Consider the following 20,093-nt stretch of genomic DNA (forward strand, 5'->3'; position numbering starts at 1 on the left):
AAAGCAGATGAGTGTGTAAGTTATCTTGTGTCAAGTGCACATGGTCTATCTAATCTAATCTAATCTAACCTATCTATATGGGTGATTGTATGTGTACTTGTTTTCTTTTTTCTTCTTTTTCTTCTTTATTTTTTTTTTTTTAAGCTTTTGTGAACTGGTAACAATTTTGCTTGGAGCACAAGATGAGTTGGGTTCTGCCAGATGGCACTGTTATTTCTCTGGCAGAAGTAGCAAGTCATTTTCTCTTTTCCTTCAACACTTCTCTCCTTGTCCTCAAGCATTAAATCATGCATATACAATACGAATCCTTACAACCACTGTTCTTTTCAGTCCATTGTATCTATTTCCTGTTGACCAAAGGTTATAAGGCTTGGGTAGTGTAGAGGGAGATGAAAAGTTGACAGAAAAAAAGAAAGCTGGGCTCATTTTAGGGGCAAAACACCATAAAATAGGCAAGATGGCACTTGGATTTATTGAAAACAAAAAGAAATAAATAGGCCATCATTTTTCTTGTATGGTGAGATCATTATCTGCATAGTGCATGCATGAAGAATCGTTTTCCTCCAAGAATCATGTTTTATGAAAGGGTGACACCCCTAGCCCACATGGGGAAAGAGGGAGACGTCATTATTGGCACTTGGGCTGAGCCTTCCACATTTGCATCAGACATCTTGATTTTATTATCTGTGCCATAATTTTTTTCTTGCATTCAACCTTGTACTTAGTCTTTCTCTTTAGATGAAGTTATTCATTCTTGCTTATTGGACTTAATGTAGTTTATAGTCAGTGGCTCCGGAATGCATAATTTATCTCCTTGGAAGGATGTCTTTCTAAAGAAACTTTTCATTGCCATATATCTTGTTCTGAGAGCTTTAGACTGAGTTTTATATTCAGAAGAAAATGATATTTAAGCATTATTTTGGCTTTTTACATATAAATGTAATTATGGAAATTTGAAATTTGATTTGTAACACTTCAGTGCTTTCCCTCTAGTTCTTAATGTGAAATTGTTGTTTTTAAACAGTGATCCAAATCTTAATATAGCAGCGTTTTATTTTGTTGTAAATTGTGGTGAATGTTCAATAAGAAACTCAGAAAAGAAAATGGGAATGTTTTGTTTTGCTGGAGACTCAAAACAGTAGTTCTAACCCAGAAATAATTATTTTGGATTGGATAGCTGAACAAGAAATATAATTTAGAATCAGTTCATTTTTTGAAGATAAATTTTCATTGAGAAATTCTAGATTGTCATTGGTGTTTTATTAATGATCAATTTTATTTAAGCAAGCATTTCCTTTCCTAATCATGATAATAACAACATATGAGACACATTTTTAGGAAAGAGTAAGTTTGTGGAACACGGTAAAATTAGGAAATAGACCCACATACTTGTTAGGATCTCAGGCACAACTGCCACACAATTTAAATATTTGTTGTGGATTTTATTATTAGAGCTGTACCTTCTTCAGCAATTGATCTTGCTTGTCTCTTAAGTTGAAGAAATATCCTTTAAAACTGCACTGTCCAATCTGGGCAACCCACTGAGATCTAATCTCTACCAAAAATTGAAAAGTTAGCCAGGTGTGGTGGCATGCACGTGTGGTCCCAGCTACCGGAAAGGCTGAGGTGGGAGGATTGCTTGAGCCTAGGAGGTTGATGCTGCTGTGAGCTGTGACTGCACCATTGCACATAGCCTGGGCAACAGAGCGAGACCCTGTTTCAAAACCAAAAACAAACTGCATTGTCTATGTGGTAGCTGCTAGCCACATGTGACTAAATTTAAATTAAGTAAGTTAGAAATCAGTTCCTCAGTTGCATCAGCCACTTTTCAAGTTTTGTAGTCACATGTGGCTAATGGATCCTGTGATGGTCAGCACAGCCATTTTCATTATCACAGAAAGTTCTGTTGGACAGCACTGCTCTAAAACTGCAATTAGAATTTGCCTCTGTGCAGGAAGATTTTATGTCTTTAATTTGAGAGACGACATGAATTTTCTGCTGCATAAAAAACAACATTTATTTTCTCATGGTCTTATTCTTTATTTAAACAAGACGTTATTAAACGTCAAATGGACGTTGACATTATACTTCATAGCACATGCCATTTTGTCCTTATTCTCTGTGATGACATTACATTCTACCCTCTGAGAGACTGGGAAGTTATCACACACACATGCACATGTACATACCACACACACACACACACACACAAATGTATGGATATACAGAGAGAGAGAGACTGCATATGTATATATACATAAAAATGCTATCAGATAATATTCAATGACTAAAATGTGTGGGCCTTCTCATAGTACTGTAGGCACTGTGAAGTTGTAGGCACCTAATATTAACATATTGCCACGGTTTCAGTCTCCCAGGGTTCATATTGACTTATTCCCTGATTAAGTTAGTTTCACTTTTTGTTCACTGAGCCTTGTGGGCTGGAGATTTGAGAGTTTATGGCTGAATTCTTACAACAATAAGAAAATCCACTATTGGTTTGTTATATCATCCATTATAGCTGAAGGCCAAGTTAGTGAAGAACAGAGACAGCATCATTACCAAATGAATTAAGACATTCATTCATTTGTTCATTTATTCAGGCAGCAGTTACTACCCATGCCTTTTAACCACCAAGTCCTTGCATGCTGTACACTATGCTGAACACTTAAAGAGGAATAAGACAGAGTCTTGGGTGAAGAAAGCAGCTGTACAAAGGGTTGATTGAAATGCTAAGGGAGAGTGCTATGATGGAGGTTTGCACAAGGTATCGTGGACATTTTGGAGTAGTCAGCTGGACCTGGCCGCGGTGAGAGGGAAGCCAGAATTTGCAGAAAGAAAGGTGTTGTCAGTATTCCTTCACACCAAATTCCATCTACTCCAAATGGAAAATATGAGTTTCTTACCATGATCTCTCAGTATTTTGGGAATTTTGCAAACCATGGGGAGAAAAAAAACTCTTAAAAAAAAAAAAAAGAAAAAAAAAAAGACATTCCTAAGCATCACTTTGATGGCTGTGTAAGACTCCTGTATGGTGGTATATCATCGTTTATTTACTCAGTTTCCTACTGTGACCAACCATCTGGGTTTGCTCCGGACTGAGCCATTTTCTAGGATGTGGCACTTGCAGAGCTAAAACGACAATAGTCTCAGGAAAACTGGGGTAGTTGATCATCCTACCTTCTGTTGACTATTTAGATCATTTCAAATATTTACTTATAGAAACAATACTGTGCTGAATATTTTGGTGCCTAGGTATTTAGCCACATATTTTTTTTTCCATTATTTCCTTAGGTGAGAGTCCTAGAAATGGAATAGCTCAATGACTGTGGACATGTTTTGGAGCTCATGGCAGTGCTCAGGGTTCTTTATTGCATTTTTTGCTGTATTCAGCTAGATTGGTAGGAATCTGCCTGGACATTTGCACCACTTCTGCCTTCACAAGTTCTTAGGGAGATGAGCAGAAGACTTGTTCTTCACTAGCTGCAACTCATGTTCCAAATCTCTAGCTGGCCAAATTGCATGTAAACTCCAGCTAACTCTTGTCTTGGCCAGAAGTAGGCCAAAAGCCAGTCTCAAAAGATGAAGTGAACTCTGTGTCCCCATTTTTCTCTGCCCACATCCTGACCTGAGCTCATTGACTGACTGCACATGGTGGTAAGAAAAGGGTGAGCTCCAGTGGACCCAAGGCCAGTGGCCTTTCTTCCCAGTACACACTGAGCTGTGAGTCACCCCAGGCCACCATCCTACTCACATGGAACATTGCATGTTTAACTTTGTTTGGCTCCCAGCCAGTTTCTCACTTTTTCAGCCTCCTCTTGGTTAGGGTAAGGAAGCCTGCAAAACCACCAGAGTTAGAGTATGGGCACAGCCCCAACAATTGGGAATGTGAGGAGAGAAATGAAATGGTACTTTCAAGTAAAAATATACTCAGCTTGCCCCACAATGCTGTAATGAAAATTAATATAGCCATGCGGTGACATACTTTCCTGTGGAACTTAATAAATAAATTTCCCTAATTGGGGTCCAAGGCAGACCAGCCTCATACCAAATTGTTCTCGGTAGTAAGATGTATAAAAGTCAAGTCCTATTTTCAGGGTTCTTAATGTGTTAACAGGGGTCCTGTGAACCCTTAAAACTGTACAATATTACCTATATGCCTTTTTTCTAAGAAAAGTTTTCATTGCTTTAATCAGATGCTCAAAGCAGTCTATGACCCAGAAAAGGTTTAAGAACCACCTGTGTATATTAAATACCAAGGGGTTTTTGTCATTGCTTTTTTGTTTTTGGCTTTTTGTTTATTTTATGTAGTGCTTATGCCTAGGCTTTGAGGTAGACATTAATTTAACAGTAGTTTCAACAAGTAAATTATATGCACTATTATTGAGAAGTCAAAATTCCTAAAGTCTTTCCATAGCTAGTGTGGTATTTCTGAGTCAAATTTGATTTTTTTCCTCTTAGGAAATTGTTTTATTTCCAACTAATTTGTTGTATCCAGGCGATGTATGTAAACTCTAATATCTTAAGTTTATGGAACAGTTGAAAGCTTAGATCTAGGCATTGTTCTGCATTATTTTCTGTGTATTCTTTTGTTTATATTACTAAGCTAAAGTTAGCTCAGATAGCACAAGGCTAGAAAATGGTGACAATAGTTTGAAAACAGGAAATTTTAGGCTTCTGTGTGTTTGGAACAGATGATCATAATGATAGAGCCAGTGGAGTGGAAACTTCCACCGAGCCTGTTTTTTCCTTATTTTGCTCTATGAGAAAAGATGGTGCTTCCTGGAAAACAACTCAAGTATTTTAAAGCAAATGTTTTTCCTTTGTCCCTGCTTCATGGTTAATTTGTTTTTCTTTATTTTATTTACCCTAGTAATAGTATTATGGAAATATTTTTAATAGGCAAAGTAATTCCCAAAGTGCTTATTTTAGATTTTTAAATATCTAAATGTATTACCATTAGCTGCATGGTTTTTAAAGAAAATTAAAGCAATATATTATAATGACTTTAAGGAAAGAAAAATAAATTAATTCCTCTATTTTAAGTGTTCCCAACTTTCCTTGTTTGTTTGTTTAACCCCCTAAGTGCCAGTCTTTAAAGTCGTTACTCTTTATCTGTCTAGGCTGTTTCCTGGCTAAGACTCCTTCCACATGTATCCCGGAATTCTATATTTAAAAGCAAAGTTAAATATCCATTCACTAATTGCTGAGTAATAATAAAATAGCATTTCCATATACACACAAACTTTTTGTTTTGTGCACATCATTCCTAGATTATTTTAAACATATAATTTTTTAAAACTATAAAAGCAATAAATGGAAACATTTGGAAAAACAAAGTATATAAAATAAAAATATGAGACTCATCTGGCCCTTTCATCTGGCGTATTCCTAGTCATTACAGTTAACAACTTAGTATGTGTCCTTCCAGACCTGTTCTCTAAACATAGTGTGTGTTTGTACAAACACACAGTTATTTCACACAAATGGAATTATATACTGTATGTACAATTCCGCACCTTGTTTTTTTTATTTAACAGCTATCTTGTGGGCATTGCTCATGTGTATAGATCTGTGTCACTTTTTGAATGACTTGCCTAGCTTTATTGTGTAGCTGTTCCATAATTTATTTGACCATTATTCTGCTGATAAAATTTCGATTACAACCTATCTTATGAAAGATAGCATTTTCATCTTGTGAAACACGCATCTTCAACGCCAACGTTTTACAGATTTCTGAGAGTATATTGAAATTTTGGGAGGCTGAGGCAGGAGAATGGCGTGAACCCGGGAGGCGGAGCTTGCAGTGAGCCGAGATCGCGCCACTGCACTCCAGCCTGGGCGACAGAGCGAGACTCCGTCTCAAAAAAAAAAAAAAGAAGTCACAGAAATAGTCTTTCCTTAAATATCCGTTGTGAAATACCTTTTAAGAGATTTCAAAATAAAAAATTCTGCTGTACTTTTCCCCCCACACTTTCTCAGGAAAAGAAAGGGTTAGTAAAATTATAGTGGTGAGGCTTCCTGGTAGAAGGAAAGTTGGCTCAGGAATGTAGAAAGTGTTGCTCTTCAGCTATCTGGACAAGGTATACTTTGTTACGGCTTAACAGCTACCAAGAGACCCCAAGATGCAGTCAGCAGAGTTCTTTTTCAAGTGCTTAAGGGAATGGGCTTGTTAATGGACTACTTGTGTGATATTGCTGAAAGCTCAAAGCAACAGGAGCAGATGCCTTATCTCAGGGGGAGTTGAGGAAAGCTTTAAAGAACAGGTCTTGAGCTAGTTCTTGAAGGATGAGAAGGAGCTCATGGTGAGGGAGATAAGGTATTTCAGACTGAAAAAGCAACAAGGACCATGTGGGTGCTGTCTGAGGCCATCTGTGGAGGTAAGAGATTGGAGAGATGAGACAGGTAAGTATGGTTTGGAAGAACCATCTATGCCATCTTACTGAAGGAGTGTGGACTTCAATAACAACTTTGAACTTTTTTTTCCCATCTGAAGTCTTTTTATTTAATCTCAGTGGCTCTCTGTGATGATTATTCTGATGGACAACATCTCACCAAGGCTTGTCATGACCACTTACAATGTGTGAAGTGCTGTTGCAGATACAAAAAAAAAAAAAAAAGGAATTAGCTTTCAAGGAGCTTAATGTCCAGTTGGGAAAATAATTCATAAGTGTTTGGAGAGTTTGAAAATGTTAAATAATAGACTGTTCCAATCTATTCTACAGCAATGCATGAGGTGTTACAGAGCAGTAATTGATTGTCAGTGGTAGAAAGGGAGGGTATGGGGAGGAAAGGGGAAGGTTGGGAAAAAAGAACCTTGAAGAATGAATTGGGTTTGAAAGGTATTTGCTAGTGGGGTAAATATTGTGAATAAAAATAGGAAGATAGAGACAGCACTGACATGGGCAGAAGGTATTAATATAAGAAGATGAAGAATGAGACGTAGGCTTGAAAGGACCTGTGTTTTGTTTTGTTTTGTTTTTGAAATTTTACTTTAAAGACCAATATAATCCTATTGATTGGATCTGTGGTTCTCAATCTTGGTGGCACATTAGAATCATCTGTTGAGTGTTTAAAGCTGCCTATTCCCTTCATCCCCACCCCCCTACATTATAATCTAGTTGGCCTGAGGTGAAACCCCAAGCCTTTTTTTTTTTTTTTTTTTTTTTGAAGCAAAGTTCTCCGGATATTTCTAATGTGCATTCAGGGCAGAGAACCCATGGACTACCCCGACCTCTTCTCTGATCTTCTCTCTTGCCTGCCCATATATTGGCTACTTCCTCAATAATTAGCTCTTCCAGTAAAGGTACAGGGAAAAGATTAGGGAATTCTGGCAAGCATCACACCAGGCATGTGAGCTGTCATTTATACCACAGAGAACTCACAAAATGGGGTGTACAGCAGTTACAATGTTTTTCTTTAAAGCTGAAGCAATTTGCTAGTTAGGTTAATTAGGCAAAATTTGTGAATTTGTTAGTAATGTTACAGCCGTTAATGGCTTGGGGTTAATCCAGGTTAAAATATATTTCCTTCCCACCAAATAGTGGGACTCCATCTGTACTTTCTTGCCAGTATGTACTTTCTTACCCATACTCTAAGGTGTGTGAAAAGCCTGTCTTAAGACCCAGCTTCATTGTGACAGTTCTACAGGTTAGCATATCCAATTTGCTAAATACAGAAAATGTTTAAAAGAATAGTTCTTTTAAAATGATGTTTAAAAACATCTCTCTTATGTCTGTAGAGTTTTAAAATACACACCTCTATGCTTGCCTGACCAATTCTTGAATGCGCTGGGCAGATCGCAGTTATATCACTATCCCTGTAATGCATAAATAATAATGAGAACTTCTGTATTTTTAATCCTTGCCTCAAACATTTTTGATTGCATATTTAGCAGACATTGACCGAGCACCTCCTTAGCACTAGGCAATGGGAAAAGAAAGAAGAAAGGTTAAAATGCCTTCAGCCCTCAGTAACAATTCAAATGTAGAGATGTCAAATGATGTAGGAACAAGGTGGAAATGGAGAGCTCAGAGGCTGAGCTAAAATCTAGGGGGTAGATTTTGTGCCAAGAGGTTAGAGGCAGGACAAAGCAGAGTGTTTGGGAAACTACAGATATTTCCAATGTGGTTAGAAGGCAGAGAGGCAAGAAATGAGGCTGGAAAGATTTAGGGGTGGAGATGGGGCGCGAGTTGATTGGAGGGCCCTGTGTACCCTGCCAGAGTTTGGCTTTTATCCTGTAGGCACAGGAGGCAGTCACAGGAGCATAGGGAATTGGCTTCAGATTTTGGTACTTTTAAGTTACCCCCAAATCCAGACTTAACTGTTTGCTTCTTGTTAACAACATTATTTGTTCAACTCAAAATTGGAGTGACTATTGCATGTAAGAAATGGCTACAAAATAAGTTTTTACATAGTCCTTCTCAACTATGCAGACATCTTGCAAATTTCAGCTTCTTCATTACCTGCTCGTAATGGAAGTCTAATCGTTAAAATGATTTTTTGTGTGAATTTCTTTTAAAATTACTTTGAGTATTTGGTTTTGAAGGTTTCTAGAAAGCCTGTCCTTTTTGTCTGCTACTGCTCTGCAGGAGTGGCAAGGAAGTGTATGGCTTTCTCTCAAGCTACCAAGGCAGCAAGGATAAAAATAGGACAAACTTTAAGAATCTCAGATATTTTCAGATAACAAAGACTGATTTATGTGGGCCCGTTTTGTGCTCTGACAAAACATAGAGACGCTTTTGTGCTGAGATTAGCAAGGGTGCTGATGTCAGTTCTCTTGTCGAGCATCAAGCTTTATTCTGTGGCTAAATTGTGCTTTGTACCATAATCCAGAGAACCTTTGTATCTGCCTTATTAAAGTGTGTAGTTTATGTAATTGCTTTTGTTTTCCAGTTTAATCTGTGCCAGATTCAATGAGGGTGACTCATTTTGTGACTGAGACAAACAGTCACATTTGGACCATGTTAAAAATAAATAAATAAATGGCAGGTGCTGCTTGGCTAAGTTCTGTGTTTTAATGCTGTAATTTCCTGCCGTAAGGGTTCACGTCTTGTATAATGTCTACTCAGCCTCTAATCGCTAGCCCAATATATCTAGTGCACCTCACTTCATTGCTACTTATTTCTTGATTATTTATTTTAGTTCATAAGGGCTTTTTGATTTTTAACAATGTGATTTCAATAGGGAAGCGAAGGACTGAATGGGGGGAGCCAGAGTTAGCTGGAAAACAAAGAGTGACACATAAGCTGTAGCGAAAGGACATGTTCCGTGCTTTTCTGTTTTTGCCATTTTCCCAAGATGTTTTGTGCGTGTGTTTTGGTAAAGTTATCTTACTTATGTTTATTTTATTATGTATATGTTCAGTATTGGAGCTCTTTTTCTCAAATGGAAGATGCCTTGAAAGCACTCTCTTCATTGTGGCCCATGTATCAAATCTAATCTCAAAAATTTTACAAGTCTACTCTCTCAGAAGAATTCTATTTATTTATTGTACAGATATTCTATGTACCAGGCCCTGTGCTATGGCAAATAAAGCAGATATGGTCGCTATCTTACTAAACTGTTCAGTCTGTTTGGGGAGTTAGATACTACACAAATAAATACAAGGAAAAATTGAACTGCAAAATTACACAATCACTACGTAGGTAAGTAATAGGATCTCCAAAACTATGCTATTACTTTACTTTACACTGGAGTTGGTTGCGTTGAGGGTGGTCAGGGAAGAGAAGCCCTGAAGGTTGGAGTTGGCCAGGCAAAAAGTGAGGGGAAGGATAAAATGTATTTAGGAGAAAACATGTGCAAAGTCCCTGAGACAGGTAAGAGTTTAGCCTCCTATAAACCCTATTGTTGGAGGGGAAAAGTGACAGTTGATAAAAATTGAGAGAAAAAAGACAGGAAACTGTATTTAAAAGATGAGCTCTACAAGCACAGCAGTATGGTACTATTTAACAGTCTAGGGGCAAATGACACTCCATACAGTGCAATAGCCTCTGACAGCCTCTTAAAGTGCAATATAGAGATGGATGCTTATAACGCTTAGTCTGAATCGTTGGGGAATGGATTATGTTTGGTGAAGAATGTAGTAAAGCATTTTAGAAAGATTTGCATGCAAGACAATAAAGTTTTAAAAAGTCATTTCTGTATCTTTAAATACATCATCTTTAAATGAAGCTTCACTATCTGGAAAAATCACTTACTGAAAGATACGATTTCTTGAGGGCCCTGCATAAATAACATCATATTCTATATTCTTTTGCTTTACTTCTGCATCACTTTTTAAAGCTTACTGCTTGATAGGGAAGTATCCATAGAGGCATAATTTTACTAAGAGGGGATATTTATTTATTTTGCAGTGAGTAGATGCATATTCAATGAATGGATTTTTATACTTCAGAACATCATGTGAATCCAACACTTTATGACTTTCAATATTATCTAAAACATCTATAGGATTCTACCCTGCCTTCCCCGGGCACGAATTATTTACATATTCCTTTGAGCTCAGCGAAGAATGAGAAGTTAATTTAAAATATTGATGATACTAATATATAATGTTTTTAGGTCTTTGTGATCTCTCTAGTAATCCTCTTGTTAAAGGATTGCCTAAATTTTTCTATAGAGGAATACCTGTTCATTTTGCAATACCTCTGCAGACATTTTGCCTGGGTTGCTATAGTCTGAAGTATTTTCATGTATGTTAAACTTTTTTTCACAATTAGTCAATTCTTTGAAGGTAGGAATAATGAATGATATACTTGTTTTCCTTCCCACAAGTAGCAAAGGGAATGTTTTATTCCGCTGGGGTTCATGAGATGTCTTGTTTCTGAGTCCTTCCACTTCCCAGAGTGTCCCCACTACCCCCTGCCCTGCCTTCTTCTTCTTCTTTTTTTTTTTTTTTTTTTTTTTGAGGAGGAGAGGAGTCTTGTTCTGTCCAGGCTGGAGCACAGTGATCTCAGCTCACTGCAACCTCCGACTCCGGGTTCAAGCGATTCTCCTGCCTCAGCCTCCTGAGTAGCTGGGATTACAGGAACCTGCCACCACATCCAGTTAATTTTTGTATTTTTTAGTAGAGATGGGTTTCACCATGTTGACCAGGCTAGTCTCGAACTCCTGACCCCAAGTGATCCACCCACGTCAGCCTCCCAGCGTGCTGGGATTACAGGCATGAGCCACTGTGCCCAGCCCCAGAGTGTCCTCCTGAGGCAATCTTACCTAGAATGTTGAATCTGGAGCAGAGAATATCTCTTAGTAAATGACTGAGACTTGCTAAAATAGGCCTCTTTCTATCTAGCTGCCTCCCTGAGGAAGAATTTCAAAGAGGAGTAAGGTGTAAGTTTGTTTCCAGGCACACATGTTGGGGTTAAAGGCTGATGAGGAAGACTGTCATTTGGTTCTGCTTTTTTTATTTGGCGAACATAGATTTAGGGAGGGTGATAGTAAAATAATTTTTAGGCTTCTTCTCTATGTGTAGTATGAAACTCAGAATTTACCAGAACCTGTGGAGGGGGTGTATGATGAGTGTAGTACAGATTGCCCATGTGTGTTTGTTGGGAAGAGGAGGGGAAATATTAAAAAGAGTTAAATCCCATACTCAAGAATACAGATCTTATTCGTGTAGTCTTTGAACAACAGGCTGTGTGGCTAAAAGAGAGACACAATCGATTGCTTCCCAGGCAAGAAGCCAGAAAAGCTTCAAAACCTTTTTCCCCTCCCTACTCCTTACCACTACACCTAAAAAAAAAGAGAAGCCTTTTAAATGTTTAAAATCTGTAGGAGTCTTATGAAGAAGCAGCTTTATGTGTATTCTTTATGGAATGATATTAACGCATGAAAATCTGTTGCTTTTTAAAAAATTGTGGCAAAATATACATAACAAAATTGATCATTTTAACTATTTTTAATATACAGTTCACTAGCATTAAGTATTAATACAATCACAGTGCCATTGCAACCATGGCCACCATCATCTCCAGAACTTTATCTTCAACTAAAACTCTAGGCCCATTAAATTCTAGAACAACTCTCCATTCCCCACCTCCCCGCAGGGGCTGACAAACACCATTCTGCTTTCTGTCTGTGTGAATTTGACTACTTGAACTACCTCATATAAGTGGAATCATACAATATTTGTCTTTTTATGACTGGCTTGTTTTACTTAGCACCATGTCCAGCTTCATTCTTCTGCACATGGATTTCTAGTTTTCCTAACACCATTTGTTGAAACCATGACTTTTTCATATTTAGTAAAAACTGAATCTTCCTTGATTTATTGCCTTGATATTATATAGCAGGAGATTTAATAGAAGACACTGAATATATATACAATATTAAGTTAATTGAGTTATTAGTAAACATTGCTTTGCAGTGTGGCAGATATCCTGTGGTAAACACACACAAACACACACACACGTGTTGTGACTTTCTCTAAACAATGCATTTGTAAAATCAGTTTGATAAATGTGCATCTTCTTGAAAATATTATCTCAAGTTAATACTGAACGGATATTTTTGTTTTGTTTCTAGGCATGGAAGAGGAGATGGTTCGTGTTACGCAGTGGCCGTTTAACTGGAGATCCAGATGTTTTGGAATATTACAAAAATGATCATGCCAAGAAGCCTATTCGTATTATTGATTTAAATTTATGTCAACAAGTAGATGCTGGATTGACATTTAACAAAAAAGAGTTTGAAAACAGCTACATTTTTGATATCAACACTATTGACCGGATTTTCTACTTGGTAGCAGACAGCGAGGAGGAGATGAATAAGTGGGTTCGTTGTATTTGTGACATCTGTGGGTTTAATCCAACAGAAGAAGGTAAGTTCAAGATATTATTCAACCTGAATTCTTTCCTGCTACATTTCTAGAAATGTCATACAATTCTTTGTTATTTTAGTTACACAATATAATGTTTTATTTTTATAATGGGAACTTGACATTTGGAAAAAGCACTGAATCCTTTAATTAGTTTGAGGAGAAACTGTTTACAAGTTTTAGAGAGACAGACTTAGACATATTGGGGCAGTTTTTAAATATCCAGAGGTAGAAGGTGACAAGAAGACATTTTAAGAACATTTATTGAGTTCCAATATAAATGTTCAGTTTAACCATATAACACTGTGGATATTTTACTATTTTTCACCTATTAAAAATAGCACATTTGGCCGGGCGCGGTGGCTCATGCCTGCAATCCCAGCACTCTGGGAGGCCAAGGCGGGCGGATCACGAGGTCAGGAGATCAAGACCATTCTGGCTAACACAGTGAAACCCCGTCTCTACTAAAAATACAAAAAAGGGGGAAAAAAAAAAAAGCCGGGCTACGTGGCAGGCACCTGTGATCCCAGCTACTCAGGAGGCTGAGGCAGGAGAATGGCGTGAACCCAAGAGGCGGAGCTTGCAGTGAGCCGAGATGGCGCCACTGCACTTCAGCCTGGGTGACAGAGTGAGACTCTGTCTCAAGAAAAAGAAAAAAAAAAAAAGCACTTTTATGGAGCTCAGCCCAATTCTTCAGGTGCTATTTAAAAATGTATTTAAAAACTATATTAGATTATGGCCAGGTGCAGTGGCTCATGCGTGTAGTCCCTGCACTTTGGGAGACTGAGGCAGGTGGATCACTTGAGGTCAGGAGTTCTTCAAGACCAGCCTGGCCAACATGGTGAAACGCCATCTCTACTAAAAATACAAAAATTATCCTGGCATGGTGGCACATGCCTGTAGTTCCAGCTACTCAGGAGGCTGAGGCAGGAGAATTGCTTGAACCCAGGAGGTAGAGGCTACAGTGAGCCAAGACTGCACCATTGCACTCCAGTCTGGGTGACAGAGCAAGACACCGTCTCAAAAAACTATATTAGATTATCCTATTCATGCCTAGTGTTCCATTATTGGAATGCCAAGCATGTGGGAGTTATTTATATCCTCCTGCTCAAGGTCATCGCCAAGGTCTGATTGTAAACATTCAAAAAATTGCAACCTCAAGCATAAATGGGTTATGAAGTTGGGAAATAGCCAAGGAGATTATCATTACCTGTGAAATGCAAGTGAGAATCAGTCACAAAACACAGTGAACAAATACCAAACAAATGAATTACTTAGCACTGGTCCTACAGGGAGCATGGAGGAAGGAAGAGGGGTTCAAGGTTTGGGTAAGAGGTAGTGAAGGAAAGCTTCTGAAAGGAAAATAAATTGCAAAATGTAAGCTTTTGAAAGAACTAGTATTTCTGCATAAGTGAAAGGAGGGATGCAGAACCCTCCAGGCTTAGGGACTTGGGAAAGAACAGACCCAGAGAAGGAATTGAATTTTACTTGACTGGGGCAGGAGGGCTCTGAATAGAAAAGGCCCAGGGACAGTTGCTTACAGATCTTGAATGAGGGACTGAGATTTGGGGTGCCTATCCTGGAAAGAGCTGAGTGACTAGAGGGCTGAAGAAGAATTTTACAAGTGGAATTCTACCTCGGGTACTTTATTATTATTATTATTATTATTATTATTATTATTATTATTATTATTTGAGGTAGGGTCTCACTTTGTCATCTAGGCTGGAGTACAGTGGCGTGATCTCTGCTCACTGCAACCTCTGTCTCCCAGGTTAAAGCAATTCTCCTGCCTCACCCTTCTGAGTAGCTGGGATTACAGGTGTGCACCACCATGCTTGGCTAATTGTTAGTATTTTTAATAGAGATGGGGTTTCACCATGTTGGCCAGGCTGGTCTCAACTCCTGGTCTCAAGTGATCCGCCCGCCTCAGCCTCCCAAAGTGCTGGGATTACAGGCGTGAGCCACTGCACCTGACCCCAGGCACTTTTTTATAGCTGGCTGACCACTTCTCTCTGCTCTTCCTTTTTAAACAAATACTAAACACGTAGGTAGGGGACTCCAGTACAAAGCAGCTTTGTAGAGCCAAGAATCAGAAATAAAGGTGAACTGAGGTCTTTGACCTTCTTGTCTTTGTGGTTATACTCATATTTAGAAGTGTGCATTTCCGAACATCTACATTTAGGAGTGCTGTAGATACCATAAGGAGTGGAAAATTGTGTTAATAATCAACACCAAGATTCGGATTGAAGTAGAACTAATCATCTCTAACGAGCTCAGGCCAGCGTGCTACTTCCTCTCTGGCCAGTCAGCAGCCCTGGGGAAAGGAGCCTGCCAGGGCTGGGGTTTGCCCAGTGGGGTTGGGGAAACCCCTTGATGAGGGAGTTCAGAATCTCACGGGAACAGCACTCTAAGAGGGAAGGAAGGATCCAGCTTCGCTAGGAGGGGCTGATGAAATAGAGATCTTCAGCAGAGCTGTAGTGGTTAAAAACCTCAAGAAATTGTTTCACAGGAGGAATTAAGGCTTCAGTTGTTTTTGTGAAGTTACTTAATGTGGTCACAGTGTAAGTGGGCATGGGGGTGCTAATTCTAACTTCAGTTAAAACCCTTTCCTTTCCTGTTTGCATTTATAGTTTGTATTTGAGTGCAGCAGAGGGTTTCAAAGTTAAAATTACAAATGAGATAGCTCTTTTTAATGGTTAACATCTAGTCAGTAATGATAATTATTGGATTTAGACAGCACATTAGTTTTATTATGTGATGGATTTTCAGTTAAAATAATTTGTCATTTTATTATCTTCTTGTTGTTTGCCTATTGCCTTTTCAATGTAGAATTTGTTTGGGGTGACATAAGGGCAGACTTTTGTCTTTGTTGGTTGTCTGTATAGATTGAGCTGATCCGAAAAGTTAAATCATAGATGTTCTTCCACCACTCTTACTTCTTTTTACAATGCTCCTAAATATATTTACAAAGGAAATGGGATGTTCTTATAGAGAATGTGCATTCTTCAGTCAAGGAATGTGAGTCTGATTTTTTGAAGCCCATTCAAGGGTGGGTAGAGTTGAGAACTCAGAATAAGAATTTCTAATTCTCAAGTGTCTGAGATTAACTTTGCAAGTTTTAAGGCACAGCGTCTTGTCTATTTCGCCACCTTAGGATGATTCTTATCGTTTGGGAGTCTGACAGACACCCACTCAGCTCTGAGAAGGAAAGCTTGGTGTGCTTTTAGAAAATTGATTGATTAGGTCAACAAATTATTTGAGTTTGCTGACACTCTACTAGGCTGTGGGAATTCATTCAACAGATATACATTAGGTGATTAGTTAAGGAGACAAAAGGTAAACATCACAGACTGAGCATCTAATGGGAGAGGAGTCATGAAGAGAAATATCCAAAATAATTCATAATAATAATTGATGAGTGCAAGTTTATATATACACATATATATATAAATTATGCATTAAAATATATATACAGTGTATATATATGTGTAAAAGTATAATTATGTGGAAGTTTATGAATATAGTTCTTGTGCTCATAGAGCTTACAGTCAGTCTAGTAGGAGAGAGAAATAATCCAGGAATTGTACTACTGATTCATAAGCGCTCTGCTAAAGAAGAACTAGATAAGCATAGTTAGCAGCAGCATCTGATTTAATCTTAATAGGGTCAGGAAAAGCCTAGGTAGTTTTCAGTGGCTCTGTGATTATAATTGATAATGTACTGAGAGCTTTATTTTTGTACTTAGCAGAACATTTTCATCGATTTTAGAGTCAGAATCAGTCTCTCCCAATATCTGTTTTCATGTTATAAAATTTCTACCAAATAGAGGTGAAGTTTCAAAACTTAGAAGCTGCAGTGATCTTTTCAGTGGCAAAACTCCCAGTTCCTTACAAAATAGATGAGAGGTATATTTAGGTTGAATGCAACTCTCAGTTTGTGAACTTTTCATCTTTACAATATCCATGGTTGGGGGAGGGTTGTAAGAAAATTCATAGTATGATTAATCAGATTTCTTATATATAGTCTGTGAGTTGGCTACCAAGTACAGCTGTGTTAATCACAAGTCAGTTTTATGTGTTCATTAACAGAGAAAACAAGTATCTAAGGACTTTAATCTGCCAATACTCCATTGAGGTCATGAGCTATATCAAAATGCAACTGCATTTATTTTTTAAATTCTATGATTGAGATTTTTCACAACTTCATCCTGGTTATTTCCCCCAAATAGCCACATTTAGAAGTGTCTTAATATACTGTGTTGAAGTATTTGTTGAGTTTCTTGGAATAAATCTGTAAAGCATGAACAGTTCTTCATTATGTAGTATTAAGCAGCCAAAATCATATTTATTCTGTAATTTTGGTTTTTGTTCCAGAATGGCAAAACTGCAAAAAGACTTTCAAAGTATTTCACACATTTAAGTTCTAAAGAGCAGAATACTGCTATTATCCTTTGTAATCATATTCATACAGTTTAATAGGACAGGGTAAACATCAAAATGCCTTTGTTCTTCCACTGACTTGACTACCTGCTTTATATTCTCTTGTGTCCAAATAGATATCACCACCAATCACTAAATAATAGATGTTTTTGTTTTTATCTAGATCTGTCCCAAGCCCTCTGCTCTTCCTGTTTCAGAGAGCTGACTGTCCTCCTACTCTTGGCTTGAAAATTAGCTAACAGCACAAGATAGTTTTTTTACTATGCTAATTTCAGACTAGATGTGAGAAGAAATAGACCATGCCTGGTTATCACAGTCTAAGAAAATAACTGTCCCCAATCCCTGTGAGAATAACTAATTTTCCCCTGAAAACAAAAGGAAAAGGGAAAAATCTGACCTGTGTTTTGATTCCAGGAACCTCTCAAAATATCGTTACCATGTTATTTCCGCTGCCCCAGGTGACCACTGCTATTATTGAATACTCAAAGTGCTGGCAGGCTATATCTGTTTTTAAGTCCTAGCTCATTAAACTGTGTGTGATTCCTATGAATGCTTTTCTTTAGTAGTTTTGAGGGTAGAAACTAATTTCTTTGTTTTTCTTGGAAATGTACAGATTTATTTTTGTTTCTACAACACGAGGTGGAAGCTGTTAGATCTGCTAAACAAGTATTGGGAAGCAGCTCACTAACTTCATATAAAGGCCTCTAGTCTAATTAGATGCAGGATTAGAAAGTTGCCTCTGAGTTGCTTTTCTCAAAATGCCCAGATCATGGTGGCTTAATAAAAAATAAGTAAAATTTTCTGTTTGGTATTCTCCCCTTGAGTCAAGTAGGTGTAAACTAACATGTAAGAATATACATACACTTTCTTTCCTGTAAAGCAGTCTTTCTCAGTTGGGGGCTTTTTAAAATTTCTTTTTATTTACTTTTTTTTATTGAGGTATAACTTACTGTGAGGGGCACAAATCTTAAGCATACAGTTCCATGTAGTTTTTTATATCTACATGTAGATACAGATGTCTGTGTAACTGCCCCTCAGATTAAGAAATGGAACACTTCCCCCCTCCCCTAGAAAATTTTCTCATGCCTCTTTCCAGTAAAGCCTCCACCCAAATTAACTTTTTTAAAAATTGCTTTTATTACTATGGATTAGTTTGGCCTATTCTTGAACTTTATATAAGTGGAACCATTATTTTCTCCAGTATTAAGCCTGTGAGATTCATCCATGTTGTAGCATGTAACAACAGTTCTTCATTCCTTGTAGCATTTCATTGTATGAATATATCACAAATTATGGATCTGTTTGAATGTTGATTGATGTTTGGGTTGTTTTCAATTTTTAGTTAACACAAAGCTGTAGTGAACATTTCTTTGTATGTCTTTGATGAACATAAACACTTAGTTCTTTTGGGTATACACCCATGAGTATGACTGCTGTGTTACAGTACAGACGTATATTTAGCTTTAATAGGTTGAACAGGTTTAGTTTTCCAGAGTTAGTGTACCAGTTGCCTACCTACCAGCAGCGTGTGAGAGTTTACATTCTCCTCAATGTTTGATGTTGTCAGTCTTTAATTTTAGCTGTTCTATTGGATGTTAGTAGTATCTTGTGTTAATTTGCATTTTCCTGAGAACCAATTCAACTAGAGAGTTTTTAGTTCTTCTCTTTTTCTTTTTTCTTTTTCCTTTTTTTTTTTTTTTTTTTTTTTTTGCACATTTCCAAGCCACTGCTCTTGAGATCTTGATTTATTGAGTCTCCTGTGGTGGGGCCCAGTCAACTAGATATCTACAATTCCCCACAAGTGATTCTTAGGCCTTCAAACCTCTGGATAAGAATTACGGCATTTGTCAGCATTGCTTAAAGGTTTATTTTAAAGTCTCCAAGAATATTTCACAATCTACTAAAGAGAGAGTCATGACAAATAAAAAGTTTTTCTACTTGAAACGGATTAAACAGATCATGCTATATTTAAGGGTCTTCAGTAGTTGAGTGAATAAATTGAAGAAAGTGCAATGCAGGCTGCTTCACAGAAAATTGCAACTATTGCCATGTCTTACTTGTATCCACTTGTTAGATTTGCCTTTTTCAAATGTTCTTCCATAAAAAATGGTGTATTTAGAAGTGAGAAAATGGTATGTTAGCATTAATGATAATGCATGCTCTTTGTAGACCCTTATTTCCTAAGTTAGACAGTTCTATTCGAAATGCTTCTGTTTACAGAAAGAAAAATTCTTAAGCACACCAGATAAATCATTAATCAATAGAAGCAGAGTAACCCTGACCTGTTTACATTTAATTGTGAACATGAAGGTAAACTTTTACACTAGAAACCAAAAAAATTATTCTATCAGTAGATATAGCCCATCTTCAGGGAAAAGAATCCTATCTGGTCTCCTGAAAAGAACATGGGGCTCACCACAGTTTTATTATGGTATGCTCAGATATAGTAAGTTAGTGGTTACAAAATCAAAGAGCCTGTCACGTCAAGTTTGAAACATTCTACCTTACCAATAAGAAAGAGTAGAATTGTCTCCTCGGGCTTCAGCTCTTCTGCCATTTGGGGTTTCTTTAAGTAATTATTTTGAATGTTTAGAGTCATTGTCTTGGCACCCCAACTTTTGTGAGGGATACTAACACGAGGGCATTATGGTTTCAAATAGGATAAACCGGGCATGAGGTTAGGGGTCATGTGGGCCAGTTTATTATTTGTGGATTTCATCACATGATAATCTACTCTTCACTGGAAGCTTGTTCACTGAAAGGCTTTCCCTAGCAGTACTAATAACTTCCTAAGTAAATTTCGGTTAGGAGTTTGCTCCTACAGCTTATTGGCCTTT

At 37.6% G+C, this 20,093-nt stretch overlaps 1 protein-coding gene across 3 annotated transcripts in view; it reads left to right on the top strand.

Moving 5' to 3' along the window:
• Window positions 1-20,093, top strand: part of GAB1 (GRB2 associated binding protein 1) — a 128,875-nt gene that overhangs the window by 65,761 nt on the left and 43,021 nt on the right. For all 3 annotated transcript variants that reach the window (XM_025386179.1, XM_025386180.1, XM_025386182.1), the window contains exon 2: window positions 12,526-12,820. In XM_025386179.1, coding sequence (XP_025241964.1) covers window positions 12,526-12,820 — 295 coding nt within the window. The remainder of the gene's footprint in view (window positions 1-12,525; window positions 12,821-20,093) is intronic.

Source organism: Theropithecus gelada, chromosome 5 (assembly GCF_003255815.1).
Source record: "Theropithecus gelada isolate Dixy chromosome 5, Tgel_1.0, whole genome shotgun sequence".
NCBI lineage: Eukaryota > Metazoa > Chordata > Mammalia > Primates > Cercopithecidae > Theropithecus > Theropithecus gelada.